Raw genomic sequence first — 20,660 nt, 5'->3', positions numbered from 1 at the left:
TGCAGTATAATTTTTCAATGCAAATATGATACCAGCTGCCAAGAAGAGGAGCTTCAGACTGAATGTCTCCAAAAAGATGAAGACATTCTTTCCTTTGGGGAACCTTATAATGGTTATTATGAAATATTACGGCCATCATAATTTAAGGAGAAGGTTGGACTTCAGAAGTACAGAATAAGTAGCTCCCAATGCGGTGTCAGTTGGCATTGTGTTAAGAAGATTAAGAATAGAGTGGTACAGCTTTACAGCTACGGAGAAGTCGGCTTCAATTACACAGTACATATAGCTTAATAAATATGTCCAGAAGAGAAATAAATGGCTTGCGAGGCTGGTGATTACTAATGGTTTACGGAGCCTTTCCCCTCCAAGTCATGAGCCCTGAACTGGCACAGGTGAGGAAAGGCCTGGAGTCACTGGGCTGCTCAAAAACCAAGGTAAGATGGATGGACTGTCATCATGCAATTCCTGAGAGATAAATGCTCACTTCAGAGAAGGTATCATTGAAATAACACGGACAGTCCTACTGTCGTTGACTTCCGAAACTCCGTAATACACCTTGAAGGGTCAAACACTCAGCCTGTCATTTGTTAAAAAGTAAAGAAATATAAAGGGGGGTCTTTTAAAAGGAAGAGCTGAGGGCAAAAATCACAGGAACTGAGAGCTTGTCTTTGACACCCATTTATTCTTCATAACTGCTGTCTAAGTGCTAATATCATCCTTATTATTACAGATGAGAAAACTGAGACACTGATGGTTAAATAACATGGCCAAGGTCACACGATCAGGTGAGCAACTGACAGGAGACTTGGTCTAATGCCAGGCCTGAGCTTTTAAACACTGAACTAACTACACAGTCTCATTCAAAGGTGCTTCATCTATCTGGGATCACAGGCCATTAGGAAGGGATTAAAATGCCAGTGTTTGTACCTGCAAAATGCACTCGCAGCAAATTTTGCATACAGCTTCATGGACTATAAGGATATCGGTCCACAGGTCAGTGGATCCAGGTATCTTGGACCCATAATTGTGATGTGAATTTAGGGAGAGAGTTTCCTTTCTACAAGTAGCATGGGAGTCTATGCATAGTCAATCTAGTTCTTAAGATGTCTGTGACAGTTTACTCCAAGTCACAGTATGGAAATCATTGAGCATCCAAAGTGACACATGCTAAAATAAAACAAGATGGGTAGCTGATTTGAAGGCAATGAAGTCTTCAAAGCGACACAACTAACAGGTTGGCTGGACACCAAGTCCTGTGGAATACTTTGGAAAGCTTCTAAGTGTTTTAGCTTGAAAATGTATTCTGACAGTAACTGGTAACAGGATCTTTTTTGTTTTTTTTTTTAAATAGGGGGTAGGGGAAAAAAATGGAGAGAGCAAAATGGAGTGAGTTACAGCATCTTCTCTCCAGGAGGAAAAAGAAAAAGAACTGTTAGCTTAAAAAGCCCACTAATTTGCCATGAGGTACTATGAGACTGACCTCCCTTCTCGAGACAATATTCCCACCAAGATCTCCTTTTAAGGGTGAATTAAGCCAGTTTTTCAAATGGTTCCAGGAAAGCTCTCTAACTCTCTGTGGGTTGGAAACGTTTGTAATTTGGGTATTTGGGCCTAAGATCTCCCCTTAGTCTATAAATGCTGCTACCTCTGAGGAAGACGCCCCGGCTGGCTTTCCTACCACCTCGATGTCAAATGTCAGTTGCTTTTTGTGCAAATGCTTAAGGGTTCGCCCTGTTTACACTCATTCTTCTTACCAACCGTTCATCAAAGTCTCCCCAGGATAGGAGAGACAACAGGTCTCCAAGGCAGTCCCTCCAAAGTTAAAAGTTTGACTTTGAGCTGCAGAGGACGTATGGGGGGAGGGGCGGATTATGAAACAATAGCTCAAAATAGCTCATTGAAAGAAAAACCTGACAAGGATTCTTTTTCTGGGGTGGAAAAACAGGATGCTGTGTGGGCCCTTATTTTAAGGTCACTGGCCCCAAAGGGAAACCTATCACTGTAATTGGTGCTGAGATGTTTCTAGGTTAAAAAAAAAAAAAAAAATACATGCCAGGTCCTTGACTTCAGGATTACTGACTTTTAGGATGATTCTTATCCTGGCTGCTTATTTTCAGCAATATAAATTAGGCACAGGGCCAAGTAAGAGATCCAGAAAGGTATCCCAAATTTTATCCTTACAGGACACCAAACCTCTAAAATCCAAGGTCCTTCTTTATCTTTCCCGCCGTGTTCATCTCCATAATGTAGCCTGAATCCATCCATGATGTCTGTCCATCCCCACTGCCACCACCTTTTCTTGCCTAGGTGACTGCGAGAGCCAAAAAACTGGTCTCTGTTTTTCTTCATCCCCATTAATCCATTGTCCACACAGGGGCCAGAGACATCTGTCTACAGGATAAATCAGATTATATGGTCTCCTGACTGCATGTCTCCATGGCTTCCCAACAGCTTCAATGCAACACAGTCTTTTTCTGTGTCCCACAAAGCCCCCCTCGCTCCGACCCTGCCTGTCTCTTTAAATCCTCCCTCTCTTCCCCCCGACCCCGGGCCCCAGCCAGGCTGGCACTCTCCACTTTGGGGGCTGATTCCTTTCATTCCTCTTGGCATTTTCACTGGCTGTTCCCTCTGCCTGGAAGACTGTGCCTGCTGATCTATGTGCAGGCAGCTTCCTCTCATCACCCAGGGCTCTCCTCAAATGTCACTTCTTCAGAGAAGCCCTTCGGGGATCCAGACCATTAGCAGATCTGAAGCGACCCTTCTTGTCGCACTGTATTCACATGGCCCAGTTTGTTTTCATAGACCCTGCGATTCTCTAAAATTAATATGTCTGGTTACTTGTTTGCTGTTTATATTGTTTATTATTATCATTTGCTTGTTTATTGTCTCCATTTCAGGGACCTCATATCTTAAACTAGGGCTAGTCTCCCAGGCCTTGAACGGTATCTGGTCCCCAGTCCAATAAACATCTTTGGAAGGAAGGCATGACCGTTGGGAACTTATGAAGTGAGTCTGTGTCTTGAGGGCTGCAGGAAGAGCTGATGAGGCAGAGGGGAAGGCGGCATGGCCTTTCTTTTGATCACTGTCAACACTGCTGTGACTACTTAACAGCCATGGTCCTTGGGCTGTTCCTTGATTTACTGGTGAGCTGCCAGGCTCGGCTCAACTCACCGCTGCCTCCCTGCACGAGGAGAGCAAGGTTCCGCTGTGCCCCCTTGTGTTCTAAATTCCTTATCACAACGGATAGGAACGGCTCAAGTCACAGAATTAACTCGAGGCTCATCAAGCAACCCCAAGCCCGGCAGCTTCTGGTCCCAGCAAATCAGCGTGTTCTCAGGGACTCTTTAAGAGTTGAAATAGATTTTCAGTTAAGGACACTTTGACGCCTTTCCTTAGAAAAGCAACTTTTAGGACAACACTGAGTTAAAAAGCTCCAAATGCCTCACCGTTCCTGACAGAAAGCAAACACACACTGATGAAAAAAGATTCTTTCAGGTTCTCTCCCTCAGCCAAATCCACGAATCTCTTAAGCAGTTTTAACAGGATCATTGGTGTGACAATCACTTTTCTGTCACAATGTATGTTTGCCAAATAGGAGGGCAATTTCGCCGTCTGCTCTGTAAGGGCGTCTATTATTTGGCCATTTCAATTAACTTCATTACCGAACTGCTTAATTGTGACGGAAGCCACCCCTGGCACCGTATCAAACTTTACTCCGATCTCTTAAATTTAGAAAATCGTATTAGCCTTGGAAAGCACGGGTCACAGTTAACAACGGCAAGGTGATCCGACTTGGGAGTCCAGTAGCTCTGTATTATTCAAAGTGTCTGCAAGTCAGACCTACAGAGCCATTTACTGAAGGGTCATGTTCTCCCAAAGAGCAAAGGACACAGGATGAGCAGCCCCATTCATCCCCCACAGAGGTATTAAATGTCTTCAAAATCCTTGTGCTGAAACACTATCCGCTCTGGTCTAAGTGATTACGTGAATTACAGAGGGAAACAAAGCTGTTTCCTTGACTTTGTCAACTTCTAATGATTGCTGCCCCAGAGAGCAATGAGAAGTCCTAGAGGCTTATGCTTTGCTCAACTGTTAGATTTCAGGTTTCAGGGAGTCAGTGCTCATGTTGCCAGCTGGATTTGTTTAAAGGCAGAATATGGGGGGTCAGTTTTGCCCACCCACCCCAAACACATACTGGCCCACTCAGGATGAATCTCAATTAGAAATAACTTTTACAGGTCAAATAGATTGAAGATGCAGGGAAAATTCTAAGGACTGCAAGGCCATTTGATGACACATTTTAGCTGGGAACAAGATGTCCAACAGGGCACTGCCTTGAAGAAGGACACTGCATCCATGGCAGGCAAGAATAAGGAAGAAAAACTCACACTGGAAATGATATCCACGCTCCCCTAGTCAGCATTTACAGAGAAGATACTCAACGAGTTTCTCATGGTGGAGATCAAATGCCAGAATCCTTTTGCTCCCTCTCCTGTCTGATTTTTGGGGTTTTCTTTATTCTTACTGAATGAGGCTTTACTTAGGCTTAGGGTCAATGCAGATGCAGAACTTAATGCAAACAAACCCACTGGAAACTGATTTTTCAAAGCTGTCATAAAGTTTCTGAGACTGCTTTTCACATACAAAAAAATTAGCCTTGGATATTTTGAGATGCCCCATGCACAGTGAATGTGTACAGCTCACATGATTTTTCTCTTGCTTTTGGATTTAACATTTTCTGGGGTTACCTCAATAACTTATACATGACAAAAGAATTCCTGGAAGAGACTGACCAATAAGTGTTGTATTATGTTAAGGGCAACACACAGGAAAGTGATGGCTCCATCCCTGGCCTTGATCTCACACTCAGCTTCTCCCTTAATTAAGAGACTGCGGAAGCACCTGTAAGACAAAAGAGGCGGTTCCCATTGCCCTTCCTGTGGTTTGGGTTCTGGACTCCCACTCACACACTCCTTCCAAGCATCTTCCCTCCTTTCCTCTTCTCTCCTCAGCCTCCTGACAGCCTCGTTCCCTACAGCAGTCATTCCTGCATTGCAGATTTCACAGACCAGCAGAGTTCCACTCAACCCATTTGAGCCCCTGACCACAAGGTGCCAATTCCTTATTTTGCAAACTAGGAACATTAAAAAGGGGGAGATAAATAACAGCCAACCACCTTCTCATTAGTAAAGGATATTTCAGCAGAAGAAAATAAAATAAAATAGGAAGGGTATCATCTGTAAAAGAGTCCTCCACCTTAGAAAAATTGCACTTCATAAATAATCTACAACACTGTCCTGTTTACTGAGAATCATGTCAGACCAGAAGAAGGAACATCTCAACCACATTTCTTCTTTTCCTATTTAATTGTGAATATACTAAAACCCACTGGATTGCACACTTTTGGGGGGTATGGGAGGTAATTACGTTTTTTAAGAAAATTTACTTATCTTTAATGGAGGTACTGGGGATTGAACCCAGGACCTCGTGCATGCTAGGCATGCACTCTTCCACTGAGCTATACCCTCCCCCTGCCATGTTTTCTCTCGAGGCACTTATTTTTACCTTCTCTTATCTTTTCTCTACCCCAGAAAACTACACCAAAAGTATTGAGAATGGTAGGACCACTTGCGTATCTCGTCCCGCTCCTTCGTCTAAGCCCCATCCAATGACAGAGCAGTCAACCCTCCTTCAAGGCAGGGCGGCAGTGCGGGTACAACGAGCCCTCCTCTCCTTCCATCCTCACTGCAGTACTGAGGAAGGTACAGTTCCACTCATATTCCAGACGACAATCCCAGGAGGCTCGAGGACACTGCCCACGGCTGGCCCAGGTGCACTGCTAGCTAGTGGCAGAGAGGACTGAGGGAAATCGTGACAACTGGCCAAGGGAACACTTCCACCACGGAGCCAATGCGGAAGCAACGGCAGAGAAGAAACTGTGCCTTCTCACATGAAATCTCTTCCATCCAAGTTCAACAAAGATCCATAGACTGATTTCATTTGCTTCTTAAATAGAACACAGCAGTTTTAAGAAGGAAAAAAATAAAGGGTGTCGAAGGGGTTAAAGCCATGGTTCTCAGTCAAGGTTGCTGCTGCCTTTCAGAGGATGTGGGTCAGGTCTGAAGACGTTGCTGGATATTACTCCTGCAGGAGGGGGACAGATGCTCCTGGTGCCTAGCGGATGAGGCCAGGGATGCTGTGACACAGCCCCTGATGCACAGGAGAGCCCTCACAACAAAGAATTAGCCAGTCCATGGTATCAATAATTAATCCCAGAGTTTGAGAAACTCTGGGACTAAAAAAACAACTGTCTCTTCCTCCTACAATCACCACAGTCAAAGTGAAAGTTGCTTGGCAGGGGCAAATGACACCAAGAATCCCATGAATTCACAGGGTGTGCCATCATTTTTCCCACTCAAGCATTTCCCACTTTGGTAAGTGGTATCTATGGTAAAAGTAACCACGGAGAACATTTTAAAATTTAGAAACAACATAAATAACTAAGGAAGCACAGACCTAACTCCAATTATCTCCAAATGATTAAAATAAACTGATTAGAGTTTACACAACTAGAGGAAAGCTTTTTGAAATACAGTGTTTCCGATAGGTTCCTGATGTCATGGTCCCTGAACATTGCAACTGTCAAAATAAACGTCTAATAAAAACACAGGTTGCTGAATGAGGTGAGGTGATAGCTGATACCAGAGATAGAGAGGGATTCCCTCTGTTGGTGAATCTGAAATTCCTCCATGCTGCTGCAGTCTTCTAACACTGAGGACTACAACTCTACGACATGGTGCAAAAGGATCTTTTAAATAACTTTGCCTTAAATATTAAAAATCACAAAAATAGTATATTGGAATTTTTCAAGGCAAAGGTAAGAAACCAAATGAAATTTCTAGAAAAAGAATTAAGTGCGAGAAAATGGAGAGGATGTGATTCACCACGCTGTATTTTACATGTTTACTTGCACGTCATTCATCTATAGCGAGAGATTAGCACACTGCTGAAATTCCGTGGATAGAAAGAATGAATAGCGTTTGGTGCCTGTGGCGAGAAACAAAAAACAGTGAGAACACAAGAAACACAAAAAGGAACAGGAGTATAAAATGAACCCAGGCAACAACTTGGCATAAAAAAGGCAGGTTCCATGTTGCCAGTGGACACCTAAGGGCTTAATGCTATTTTCAATGACGTTAAGATTCCACCAACAGGATTTTGGAACTAAAAAGGATTATGTTCACAAATAGGGGACATGACTAATATCCGAGCAGGAATACAAATGGGAAATAACAGGCAAGGGATAAGCTGGGGAACGTTTTAAAATTTGCAGGTGGCAATGCAAAGAGAGACTCAATAAAAACCACAGCAGCCACTTAACTCCAGATGGTGGTAAAGAATGTGTGATTTAATTTGAGGAAAATGAAGGAAGGTGGAAAAATATTACAGAGAGTAAACTCTTTGCCTCAGATAACAGTTTTGACAACGTTCAGAACTGCTAAATGCTTAGAGTAGAGACTAGAAGTTATCTCTTGCAATTAAGACAAGCTCAATGAAGTGAGGTGGCCAAACTAGGATCAGAAAGGGGAAAAGCGATCATCATTGTGTTGCTCATAGCAGACACTTTGCACAAGGGAGCCACCAGCTGAAGAAGGGATGCCTAATTAATTTTCATATGGAACCAAAGTAAAGGCAGAAAATAAACTCCAAAGACAAAAACAAACAAACAAACAAACAAACAAACAAACAAAAACCCAAAAAACAACCAAAAACCTAAGTCTGAAGATATCTTATTTCTTTTGTTAAAAATAAAAAGTATGGTTACGGGGGGGGGGGTAAAAGGGTGGGAAGGAATAAATTAGGAATTCGAAAATTGCACCTATTGGGGAGTGATGGAGATGTGAGCTATCTTGACTGTGGCGGTGGTTTCATGGGTGTGTCCATCTATCAAATTTCATCACACTGTACATGTGAAATATGTGTAGTTTACTGTACAGGAACCATACCACAATAAAGGTGTTAAAAAATACAGTTTAAATATAAATTAAACCGAAAAGAAAGGGAAAGTAGCCAGTTCCTGAAATTCTGAGATGATGATGATGGTTAAAAAGAAATTCCTAGGAAACCGGTCCACAGCAGGTCCATGCCCCACACTCAGCACCTTCGCACGTGCTGTCTGTGGGTCCGTGGGTAACTGGCAGGTAACGTACGAGGGTGTGTGAGACCAGATGGACGATAAAAGGAAAAGGCAGGGCTGTGGCCAATTGGAATTGATGGCGCCAACTAAAGGCACTCAAATTTTAAAATATTTTTAAAAGAGACTGCTAAAAAAAAAAAATACATGAGTGGGTCATGCCAAATACTGCCTGTGGCCCACCAGTTCACACTTCTCAGTCCTTGCTGTATACTTCAAAGCTCTAGTCCAGTAGTTCTCAGCAAAGGGCAATTTTGTTCCCCGGGGGTCATCTGTCAACGTCTGGAGACATTTTTTTGTTAATACAACTCAGGGGAGGGAGTGTGGAGGCAGGCATGCTGCTGGGCAGGGATCATGGATGCTGTTAAACATCCTACAATGCTCAGGACGGACCTCTGCAAAGAAGAATTATCTGGCCCCAAATGTCAATAGCACTGAGGCTGAGACACTCTGCTCTAGCTTCCTGTCGTTCAAAAAGGCTCCCTTGTCATCCCCACCCTCCCTGACACACCTCTTGTCCAAATCTGTACTGCACAGATTCAGACTATCTGCGGGTAATCTTCACCTGCTAGTCTTGCCTCCCTAACGAGGCGGTGAGTACCCTGTTTTCTCTCTTATTACCCCAGGGCTGTGCACAAAGAGCGCACCCAGTCCTCCATTAGGACCAGGAATGGGTCAACCGGAAAAAGACTCATCACCAATTCAGAACTATGAAATTATACAGAGTAGAAGAACAGCTAAACTAGAACTTCAACTGATTCTACCAACAGGAAACATCAATATATAGAAATGTCACTAGTTTAATTTGAGGAGAAAAAAGAAGCACCAAAGCTAGTCCCATTTTCTGCAATTAACACATACGATTCTAAAAGCCAGCCGCTCCTCCTGAATGCTGGGCCCTATCTCCCTTCCCTTCTTAAAACCCTCACTCCTACAGCGATTCCCCTTGCCCCTCACGTCTCCGGTTTCTCTGTCTTCTGGTATTTCTAGCAGCACATCAGGATGCTGCAGTATCTCCCATCTTAAAAAGCAAATCAAACTCTCTCAACTGTGCAGCCCTCTCTAGCTAGTACGTCTTTTCTTTGTTCCATTTTCCGGGGAAAATTCTTGAACAGCTTGCTCAAATCCCCATCTCACTTCTGCCTTCAATCCCACTCCCAGCTGCCACACTTCCACACTTCATGGACTGAGCTCTCAGAGGTGACCAATGCCACATGCAACATGTCCATCTTCCTATGCCGCTACTTCTAGATGCCATCAGTGTGGACGGCATCTCCCTGAGACGCCTTCTTCTCTTGGATTCATAACAGCATACTTCCTACTGGCACGGGCCGCCCCATCACCGTCTCCTTTACTGGTCCCGCCTGCTCACTCTGACCCCTGAACGATGGTGTGTCTAAGGGTTCTGTCCTGTCTCCTTCTCATCTTCCTACTCTTTCCCTAAGTCCTTCCATTCGGTCTTCTGGCTCTAAATCCTGTCTATGTGTGTGTTTTACAAACTGTCCTGAACATGGCTGAGCATGAGAAATATACTTTATAATACATTCACACATATATATGCGTTTGTATGTGACTGTGTATGTGAAGGCACACATACAAGTCCAAGTTTAGTGAATTAGTGCTTATTTTTACAGAGTATGACACTCTCACTGTTTTCTATTTCATTCCACTTTTCAGAAAAACACAGGTTATAGCCCCATATACCAGTTTCAGGACCCAGTAATGGGTCACAGCTCACGGCATGTAGCAAGCTCACTGATAAGATAATGTCTCAGTCATGCATGTATCTGCTGCTCTAACCTCGCCAGCAATGCACCCCAGACCCCAGACAACTGCCTACGTGTCTGCTCCACTTGGACATCAAATGGGCATTTCACAATTAACAGGTCTCAGAAGGAACCCTGATGCCAGAGATCAAGGTCCACCTGCTCCTACCTCAGTATCCAAGTCTCTTTTATTAACAGAGGTAGTGGGGATTGAACCCAGGACCTCACGCACACTAAGCACATGTTCCACCACTGAGCTATATCCACCCTCCTCCCCATATCCAAATCTTAACAATTGGCCCCTCTGTGTGTCCAACTGCCCAGGCCAGAAAACTAGGGATCATTTTTGGCTCCTGTCATTTCCTTTCCTTCTTCAGCAGGGGTCAGCAAACCATAGCCTGTGGACCAAATAATGTTTTCTTGGATCACAACCAGTCTATTTGCTCCCCTATCATCTGCTGCAACGGCAGAATACAGTGGTGGTGACGGAGACCACATGGCCCACAAAGCTAAAATATTTACCATCTGGCCCTTCACACAAAGAGTTTGCCAACCCTTCTTCTGCAGACCACGTAACAACTCCTGCTGACTCTCCTAAACACACCCCCAGTCTCCCACCTCACTCTGTCCCCTCTGCCATCACTCTATTCTTCGCTGCCCACAGCCTTCTCAAAGCACCACAATGGCCCTACCGGGTCTGCCCCTCTCATGCCAGCTCCTCTAAAATACCTTCTTCACCCTATGCTGGGGGGACTGTCTAAATCTGTTAATGAGATCTCTTCCCTTCACTCCCTGGAACAGGACATCATACTGAAAATAAAATCTGAATTTCTGACCCTCGTCGCCAGAATCCGAAACCCATCACCACTCCCCCTGCTCACTTGTCTTCAGTCACTATCCCTTGTTCAAGTTCTCTCTTGGGGCCTTTGCACTAACTGTCCTTCGTTCCTGGGACGCTGTCTCCTTCCCTGTGGTCACTCAAATCTCACTGCCTATTCGAAAGCAGGCCTCTCAACCCCCTACCCATCTCACTCCCGTTCACGTCATCCAGTTTCATTTTCTTCAGAGCACCTCTCTCTGCATGACATTTTCTTGTTCATCTGATTGTTTCTGCCCTCCTCCCTCCTTCCTCTAGAATAAACGCTTCATTGAACCAGGAGCAAACTTGTTTGTTTTCTTTGTGGACGGTTTTGCTCCATTCCCAGTGTCTACACAGTGCCTTGGCCTGGAATGTTCATGCATGTGTCCCCGAAAAAGGGAAAAAGACCTTTTTACATTCCAATTCGGCCCTGTAAGTGGAAACACAGAGTGATTTTCTACAGCCTTCTGGCCGTGCCAATAATTCTAACTTGAAATTCCTGCACTCTTTCAGAAAGGGGAGGGGGCGTCACCACTCTTTAATGAGAATTATAAATCACACACACATTTATAATAAATAATGCACAAAAGCATTAAGTTTACCTTCGAGGAGGATGAGATGTTCTCTTACAGGAAAAAAAGAAAAAAAAAAAAAAACAAACCAAAACGGGGGGGAGTTTTAGATGTGCTGACCACTTTGCAGTATGACTATAACAGGAATACAATGCAAACCATCCAACCCAATCAAAACCGGCATGTAAATGTTAGAACAAATCAGTGAAGTCTGCTTAGGTTCAAAAATGATAGGACCAAAATCCATTAAAAAATTTTAAGACCAAACATCAGAGTTCCTTACTTAGGATGCTGAAAGAGAGCGGGTAATTTTTATCCATTATATAACGAAGGAACCAAAATAGAGACATTTTTATATTTATCTCATCTTTTGCTAAGACTCTTCTCAAATATAGATATGACTTACCATCCTATGAAGAATTCTCAAGTATAATCCTTGAGAACTTTCAACTGCGGCCATAAACCAAAATAGCAACTTAAAACTGCATTAACAATAAAGGACAGAAGGCTCCTTAATATCAAATATGAACGGGAGCCCGTTCAGCCCCGTGGAAGTGATAGGAAGTTTGCTAATTTTAACTTGAACATCGTTTAGTGGCTAGGAAGACATTAGCCAGCACACTGGATTTGACAAGAGGACTCGACTTCCAAAATGACGAGAAAAACTAACCACCACAGGTAAGCAGGGAGGTCAGTTAGTCTCAGATACCGCATCAGATAAACACACCAAGACTTTAACCTCTTCCTTTTTAAACAGAGGTCTGACAACCTGTAAGTTGCTGATAGGTCCTGTGGTGGATTATACATTATTTTATACAGAAGGTTTTAAGATGGATTTTTCTTGTGTAAAAGTTTCTTCCCCCTTTTAAAGATACTTTACATAATAAAAATAATTTAAATTAAGCTCCTTCAACAACATCGGCCCATTGATGAGATGCCTCCTGGCCAGGTGGAGGATCTATAATCCTCGTTAAAACCTGATGAGCCCGTCCCAGGACTGGGACAGAGCAGATGGCCCCAAGTGCTCATGCTTTACAAGTCTTTCATGTTCTCTGAGTCTCAGTTCCTCGTGACCCCCTACCATCCAGTTAACACATGAAAGGAGCTTAGAGCTGTACCTACACGTGGAAAGAATTTAATAAATAGGACCTATTATTACTATTCTCTGCACAAAAAGAAATCCACTAACCACGAGGCTGCATTCAGTTCCCTATTTTTCTTCTATTCAAAGGTACAAAAATAAGAGAAAAGGTAAAATTAAGGATATCCAACATATTGCCTTTGAGGGCAAAATAATCAAAATCTCTCGAGCAGCACTGTCCACCAGCACTTTCTGGGTGGGTGGAAATGCTTTATCACTGCACTGGCCAGTGTGGGAGCCACTAGCCGCATGTGGCCATTCGGTTCTTGAAATGTGGCCAGTGGGGCTGAGCTTTATATCAAATTTAATTTTAATTAACTGAACAGCCACATGTGGCTAGTGACTACTGTCCTGGACGCTGGAGAACATGCTTAATTGGACCAACACGATCCACCCCCACGAAATGCACTTCCCTGTCCTTAGATGCAGCCGTGCGCTGAGCAGGCCAGCACACCTGGACTGTGATCCACACTATGTGACTTTCTCACTGTGTGAGTCTGAGGTGGTCAGTCTTCCACTGCCCGTCCCCTCAGGACGTTCTCTTGAGGATGAGCATTCATGAAAACAACGGGCCCAGCATTACTTCATTATTTTTCCTTTAATAGATATGACTTTCTGAAGACCTACCATGTGCCGGGCACGACTTTAGGTGGTGAGGATCCGGGAGTGATGGAGACGCAGTGCCTGCTCTCATGGAGACCACAGGGAAGGGGACACGGCATGAGGGAGCAGGACGGAGCAGGATGTTGATGGCGGTGGGTGCTGTGATGCTGTGTCATTTTCTATGGCGCGGTCAGAGCGGGCTTCTCGGAAGGAAGGCCCTTTGAGCAGAAGCCCGAAGGACACGAGGGACAGACCCTGTGGCTCTCTGGGCAAGGAAACAGACAGGAGGAAGAGCGGGCGAGAGGGCCTTGACACAGGACTTGGGAGTTTACGCTGAATGATGGGAAGCCATCCTGACACGAGGAGTGACTTGATCCAATGGACTTTAAATCTCCGTAGCTGGAGAATGGACAGGAAGAAGCGTGAGACCTGTCGCAAGGCCGCGGTGAGGCCAGGTGTCGCATGATGGATGGCAGAGGCTGGGGATGAGGTGGGAGGAAGAGGGAGGCGGGAGAGCCGACAGTGCCACTGCTGTGAATACACACAATCCACCACGACGAGGCTACCACTCTGCCAGCAGCCAGAATTCTCCTTTCTGAGGCCCTGCAGCTCAATTTGAGAGATTCTGGCAGTCAAACACTTAAGTGGTGCAATTTGCAATTCATTCTCCAGTCTGTGACCAGAGGGCAGAGAGAAGAGAGGTGCCTGATCGCCCGGGTTTAACTCTCCCGGCCCCCAGCTCACTGCGGTTTTAATTATGATAGTTTTGCATCGTTTCAGAAGGGGAAAAACACACACAAAGACAATTGAGTGCTAATCATGCGCTTAGATGATGAGATTAGATACTGCTTTCCCTCTGTGGATCGATGACGATTTAATGAACTAAATATCATCAGCAATTGTGAATGAAAATTAAGTGGCATTAATTTGCCACGGACTTCAGACCTTATTCATTCCTTTATGTATAAGATATACTCCTCAACAGTTATGGTATTGGAGTTTCTTGTCTAAAGTCAAATGGCTGCTTAGCATAGTGGTTAAGCGATCAGTCTCTGCAACTGAAATCCCTGTGTTCAAGTCCTAGCTTGCCACAAATGGGCTGTGTGGTTCTGGTGAATCACTGAACCTCTCTGGGCCTCCCTAACATGCAGGCAAGGTTTTACCAACCTCAGAGGACTCCTGCATTATGATGGAGAATGTTTAGGATCAACTATGCCTGGCGCACTGTGGAAGTGTTTATGGTTTTTTATTACAAATGCTTTAAGCAGCGAGGAGTCTTATACATGCTTTCCCAACTAAACCGGAAATCTCCCCTTTTGCTTTCTACTAAGCAAATTTAGCTGTGGAGTCTAAACACCTAAAATAAAAGCAATTCTTTCATTGTTTTTCCCCCACCCACTGCTGCCCTCATTTCCCAGAGGGTCCTACTGAGAATCCCGTTGTAAATGGATGCAAGTTCCAGTGTGGTCACAACAGTAGGATGTTGTGATGTTTATTTGTGTGCGTGCGTGTGTGTGCGCGTGTGTGTGTATTGCATGTATCATGGTAACAATCCTGGTACGCAGTAAGTACTCAATCCATGTTAGTAGTAACATATCATTCACTATCACTGCCACCATTTTCCTATTTCATTTTTGCCTTTTAACATGTCTTTACTAGTTTTCTACTTATAAAGAGTGTCTATAAAGCTATATAATTAATTTTCTACTGGGACTTGTGGAGCAAGCCTGATTTCTTTGGCTAGTATTTACTAAGACCTTATAGGTTCTCCCTGACGTGCCAAGGATACAAAAGTCAAAGTTGGATATAGTCCTGCCCTCCAGGAATCCTAACATTTCATTCCTTTATATTCAAATCCTAACGGTACTCAGTGCCCAGACAAAAGCGCTCCATGTACAAAACATCACTTCTCACTCTGTTGTGGTCAGCAAAAGCCACTGGGAGGTCATCTTCAAAAGTAGCCTCTCTGAGACCAAGTCCTCCCTTCTCTTCCCCTCTGAAGTAGAAAAATGTCAAATTTGGGAGCTGAAATGGACCTTAGGGAAGATGGAGAAGTCTGTTGCTTATAAAGCAGACTTTGAAAGAGTATTACTTAGAAATGAAGGGGGGAGGGTATAGCTCAAGCGGTAGAGTGCATGCTTAGCATGCAGGGGGTTCTGGGTTCAATCCCCAGTTCCTCCTCTAAAAATAAATAAATGAATAAACCTAATACCTCCTCCCTCAAGAAAAAAAAAAAAAAAGAAATGAAAACAACTGTTTAGTTTCAGAAACTGTATTTCACTCCCAAGTTATATGCCACAGGCTCATACGAGAAGGGACCAAGAGGGTAGCAGTCTAATATTGGTTGCAATTCTGGTTTTACATCAGAACCTCCAGTGGAACTTCTAAAAAATACAGGTGCCTGGATATTAAGATTAAGATTCTGTAGGTACGGACTGCAGTCTTTTTTCCTTTTTTTTTTTTTTTAAAATAAAAAGCCACCACACCCAGTGGCTTCTGATATTAGGCATTATCAGTAAAACACTGATTTATCATGCGACTGCTTTTAGGTCAGGAATTGGCACAAATGCTACCTTATTTCATCTCTATCACGCACATGCAAATAAGTAATAGTATTCTCATTTTCCCAGATGACTTGCTTGAGGTCATGCAGGCAGCAAAGGCAGGAGTTGGAATTTAAATTTGCATCCTCTGATTCCTGAAGCTGGTGTTCTTCCCTCTACACATCAATGAGATCATTCTCTGCATAACATTAGAGCCAGAAGAGGTCACCCTAAAGATGATCTGGCTCAAAACATTCTTTTTTGGGGGGGGAATAAAGAAATGATCTATCATTTCTAGAAATGAAGTATCTCCAGATATATGCCCAGGAGAGCGGTTGCTGAATCATATGATAACTCTATATTTAGTTCATTATGTCATGCACCAGAAACTAACACAACATTGTAAATCAACTATATTTGAATTAAAAAAAAAAAAAAAAGAAATGAGTCTCATGGCAGGAGTAGTAACCGAGTTAGAGGTAGAGAGGAGTTATGGCCAGAGTTTGAACTAGAGATGGGCTTCTGAAACCCCCAATTCAACTTCTTCTTCAATATCTATTTTCTCTCAAAAGTAAAACATATGTTCTCCACTCTCATAAAGTATTCCAAATCTTCTCTAAAGCTGAGGATTCTGACTTAGCTTCAAATTAGATCTTCAAGAGTATCTCACCTCCTAACAGGTATAAATTAGCCAAACATACAAAATATTTTGCACAGTGGGGCACAGGTAGTTTATGCTACAAATAATATAATCCATTTGTAAGCTAAAAAAAAAAAAAACCCAAAACCTTTATGTGACAAATTCTTTATCTTTTGTAAATTAAAAAAACTGCACAAAAAAACAGTAATCACCTTCTAGTGTGATTTTCCAAATACCTGAAAAAGCCTCTAGACTCACACTGGTATCAGGTAACGAGTTGTCTGCATGCAAATGCTAAGTGAAAAATTCAGAAAAATAAAAGGCATTCTCCTCACTGGACAGCAGAGGGAGAAGGAGGAACGAACTCACCGTGGGAAGATGGGGAGCCAGGCACAGGAAGAAGGCGCTGCCCTTTAAAGAACTTGACTGACATCAGCAGGCAGGGACACGTTTATAGAGAAGAGACATGTGGATGGACACCCCCAGCAAACTCTGAGCCTGACCTAAGAAACTGTCTCCAGAAATTTACAAATGATATTTCAAGTTCTGCTTGTTCCCACGTTGGCAAAAAGAAGACACAAAAAAGAAAAAAGAAAAAAGCTAAAACCAAAATGCACCTGATCATGACAAGAACCAGTATCAAAAATGAGCCAGGGAGATTAAGAGTGAAAACCAAAATACCAACATAGCTAGTTCTGCCCCAAAGTAGAAAAGGCTAGTTCTTTAAAACAGAGAAACACCTATCCTTGAGATGTGAATTTCTGAGAATCAAGAATGGTGTGGATTTAATGAGTTTATCCATCTGTTTACCAGGAGTTATGACAGAAATGAGATTCATTAGACAGAATCAGTGAAGTGGCCATTTAGTTTCTCATTTAAGCTAGCTGCATCCTTGCTGATCATCAAACTTTCTCATTTACACTCCCTCATAGAGGAAGAATGATTAAAATGCCAGCCCCGATTCAAACAACTGATATATGGCAGAAACAAATATATTTATATGCTTTCTAGAAAGATTAATAGTAGCTGGTGCTGGCCTGCCAAGTACAGATTGTACAAACTTTCTATCTGATACATAAATCAAACACAAGGCATATGGTGTATTTTAAGGGCTTCTGATGTTACACTGATTTAAAATTACTCAGCTTTTGGAATAAACCCTGTAGATGTTGACTAATGTTACAATATATTCTGAATCTTCCCTTATTATTTGAATGTTATAAAACATAATGGCATTACCCAAAAGAAAGTCTTAAGAATTAAGAAGAGAGAATGTAAACACATTTGAAATCAAGGTGTATGTTTTTATAACGAGCTGTTTGCGAGTCTGGGCAAATTCATTACAATGTGGTTCCAGGAGCTACTGTAAGTTAGGAGATAATAATGAGACTGTGCTTTTTGGTCTCCTTAAAAGTGAAATGAGTGGAAAAGAAAAACTCATCACAGTGACAAAAGAAACAAAGAAGCAAATAAATGAGGAAGGAGAGCAGGATGATTTGTGGTGTCAAAGGAGCAGCGGCTGAATCACAGATGCCCCGATGTACCAAGAGCTATTTAAAAGTCCCAAGTTGCTGGCCGATGAAACCAGCCATTATGCAAAAATCAGTGGTATTCAGACTTAAGTGGGGCAGGGCACTGGACTGGAAACCAAAGAATCCAGGTGAACTTCCCAATTCTGCTGTTGGTTGGGACCTTCCTATCTTTCAGGGATGTGGTAGAAATAACATGAGAGGCGTGTGTAAGTTTGAAAGTGAGTTGAACCACTAACTTGTCTGTAAGTGCCAGGTATCATCATCCTGCCCCTCCTTCACCTCCTCCTCCCCCCTCATTGTTAACATCAAGTCACTTCCTACTACATCTCAGTCACTAGTCACCATTTAAAACACAATTACCTGCGCGGTCAAGTGATCTAGGTACAAGAAGAGACTTATATTCTAAATTTTATGAGTAGAAAATTTTATGAGTAGAAATAACTTTTAAAATATAAAATCTTCAAATGGCTTCTACACCCTTTCAAGAAGGCTGGACTGAGCATTTTGATTCACACAGACAGTTCTGAATCTTGGATTTCCTTCCAACAACCCCAATCATTCTGATCAGAGAACACACAGCCTCATGAGGACCTAAGCCGTGACATGAACAAGCTTTTCTGTCACAGTGAAACCAAGAAGAAAGAGAAGTCTGGTTCCTGATCTCTTTTCAAAGGGTCAAAATACACTGTGCATGAAACACATCATGTTGGCAAGGATCAGGGGATTGACCAATCTTAGCCCCAGTGTGAGGTGATCAATCAAGATTAGTCACGAATACAGACCCAGGAGCAAGACATTTCAACATGTGGGAAATATTTCTCAGTGTGAGGCCCTGGGAGTTCAGGTGCGGCACGGGTGTGAAGGTGGAGGGGGGATGAAGGCAAGGGAAAAAAGAAAGCCAACTATCTCAAGATTTAGAATACCCCAGTTCTGAGAGGTCCTTAACTACTTCATTAAAACATGGGTATGGGTATGACGAGATATTTTTAATATGACTGGTGGAGCTGCTGGGCCTGCCAAGTATAAATAATCACATACCTATTCATTCTTGCATTCACTCATTCATCCCCCATTCATTCATGAATACCTAGCAGGAGTCAGGTACCCTGTTAAATGCTGGGGATACAGCTGTCAACATGCAGACATGGGCCCTGGCTTAATGGATCTTACATTGTAATGAAAAAGGGAGAGCAACAGAGAAAAATAAATAAATATACAAAACAATGATTGTGATAAAACCTATGAAGAAATGTAGAGATTACATGGGGGTTCTGGGGGCTAATTTAGATAAGTGATCAGAGAAACCCTCTCTCAGGAGGAGACTTGAGTAAGACTGAGCTGTCCTAGTCAAGAGTTGGGAAAAGAGCCTTCTGAGCAGCAGGAACAGGAAGTGCAAAGGCCCTGAGGCAGAAAGGGCATGGAGCACTGAAGGCACTACAGAAAAGAAGCCAGGTGGCCAAGCATAGTGAGGGGGGTTGAGGAGTGAGAGATGAGGTTGGGAGAAAGGCTGAGAGCCACATTCTGCACGCACCCAGTGCAGGCTAGGTTCAGGAGACATAAGGAATAAAAGTTTTCCAATCTTAATGGTTTTTAAAAGGCACAACCTGATTTACACGTAAAGGTATCACTCTAGCTACACATGTCCGTTTATAAAACCACATCATGCATAAACACAACCTTTATCCTAAACAGACTAGCATTTGGAGAAATCAGAAGGCATTCTGAATACATTTCCAAATATTTTTAAAAAAATGATCTTAAAGGAGTAAGCCCCAAATTTAAAAGCCCCAAATAACCAGATGGTCAGTAAGTTAAACAGTGACTTTAGGGTTAAAACAAAATCAAAGAAAATAAATCTACATACCTCCTCGCTGCACCAATAATGTGACCTCACTTCCCTTTGGACATTCGATCAGCATATCCACGACCTGGTTGTGAGTCAGAGCCTGCACGTTCTTCTTATTAACTTCCACTATAAGATCCCCTTCTTTCAGGCCTCGGCATCTTGGACTGTCAACAATCTGTTTCACTCTTTGGCCGCCACCCCCAGGACTGTCTGCGATAGTAAAACCAAAGCCCATTGGCCCTTTGACTATATGAACAGTTATGAGTTCCGGCTGAGTGGCTATGGAGGAAGCCAAAGAGACAGTGTCATTGGGGTAACCATGGGAACCATTTGAAGCCGCATCCGTGGGGCTGCTTGGCCTGGCATCCTTCATGCCGTTGACTTTGCCTGTTTTACTACTGTGACTAGCTGGCGAATCATAGGTCTCTTGCCCATTCACAATAATTGGTTCTTTATCCAAAATGGCCACCGAGGTGACTAAACTTGTGTTGGGGTCATCTGGGTCAAAAGGCAACGGGTAACCTCGGCAGAGTTCAAGGTCCACGCTGGCACCGATGGGGATGGACTGGAAGATCTTCACAACTTGTGCGTGCGTGTGTCCCAAAACACAAGTGTCGTTCACACTGACAATTACATCTCCTGCAAAAGAGTTAGAGGTTAAAAAAAAAACAAGACAGCACCCAGAAAAGTTTTACCAATTTTATAATATAAAATCCGATCAATAGGATGCTGAACAGAAATTGGATTTGGGGGTGGTACCATAAGGCACAAGGAGACTGATTCCGTTATTTATTTTATGCTAATAAGGCATTTTTGTAGCATCTAATGTCTTCCCTGCTAATGAGAATATAATGGTCACTGAAAGAACACTGGAGCTCTCTCTCACAAAAAGTTCTCACTGCAGAAAACCAAGTTTAGAATTCATTTATTCAAATGGATCTACATTTTTAGTAAATTACTGCTT

The 20,660-nt window shown here is 43.0% G+C and overlaps 1 protein-coding gene across 17 annotated transcripts in view; it reads right to left on the bottom strand.

Annotated features, from left to right (window-relative positions):
* The window catches only part of MAGI1 (membrane associated guanylate kinase, WW and PDZ domain containing 1), a 578,678-nt gene that overhangs the window by 51,399 nt on the left and 506,619 nt on the right, over positions 1-20,660 (bottom strand). For all 17 annotated transcript variants that reach the window (XM_031470689.2, XM_031470691.2, XM_010987364.3 and 14 more), the window contains one exon: positions 19,715-20,335. In XM_031470689.2, the coding sequence (XP_031326549.1) occupies positions 19,715-20,335 (621 nt within the window). The remainder of the gene's footprint in view (positions 1-19,714; positions 20,336-20,660) is intronic.

Source organism: Camelus dromedarius, chromosome 17, assembly GCF_036321535.1.
Source record: "Camelus dromedarius isolate mCamDro1 chromosome 17, mCamDro1.pat, whole genome shotgun sequence".
Lineage (NCBI taxonomy): Eukaryota > Metazoa > Chordata > Mammalia > Artiodactyla > Camelidae > Camelus > Camelus dromedarius.
This window is presented reverse-complemented; position numbering and strand designations above follow the sequence as displayed.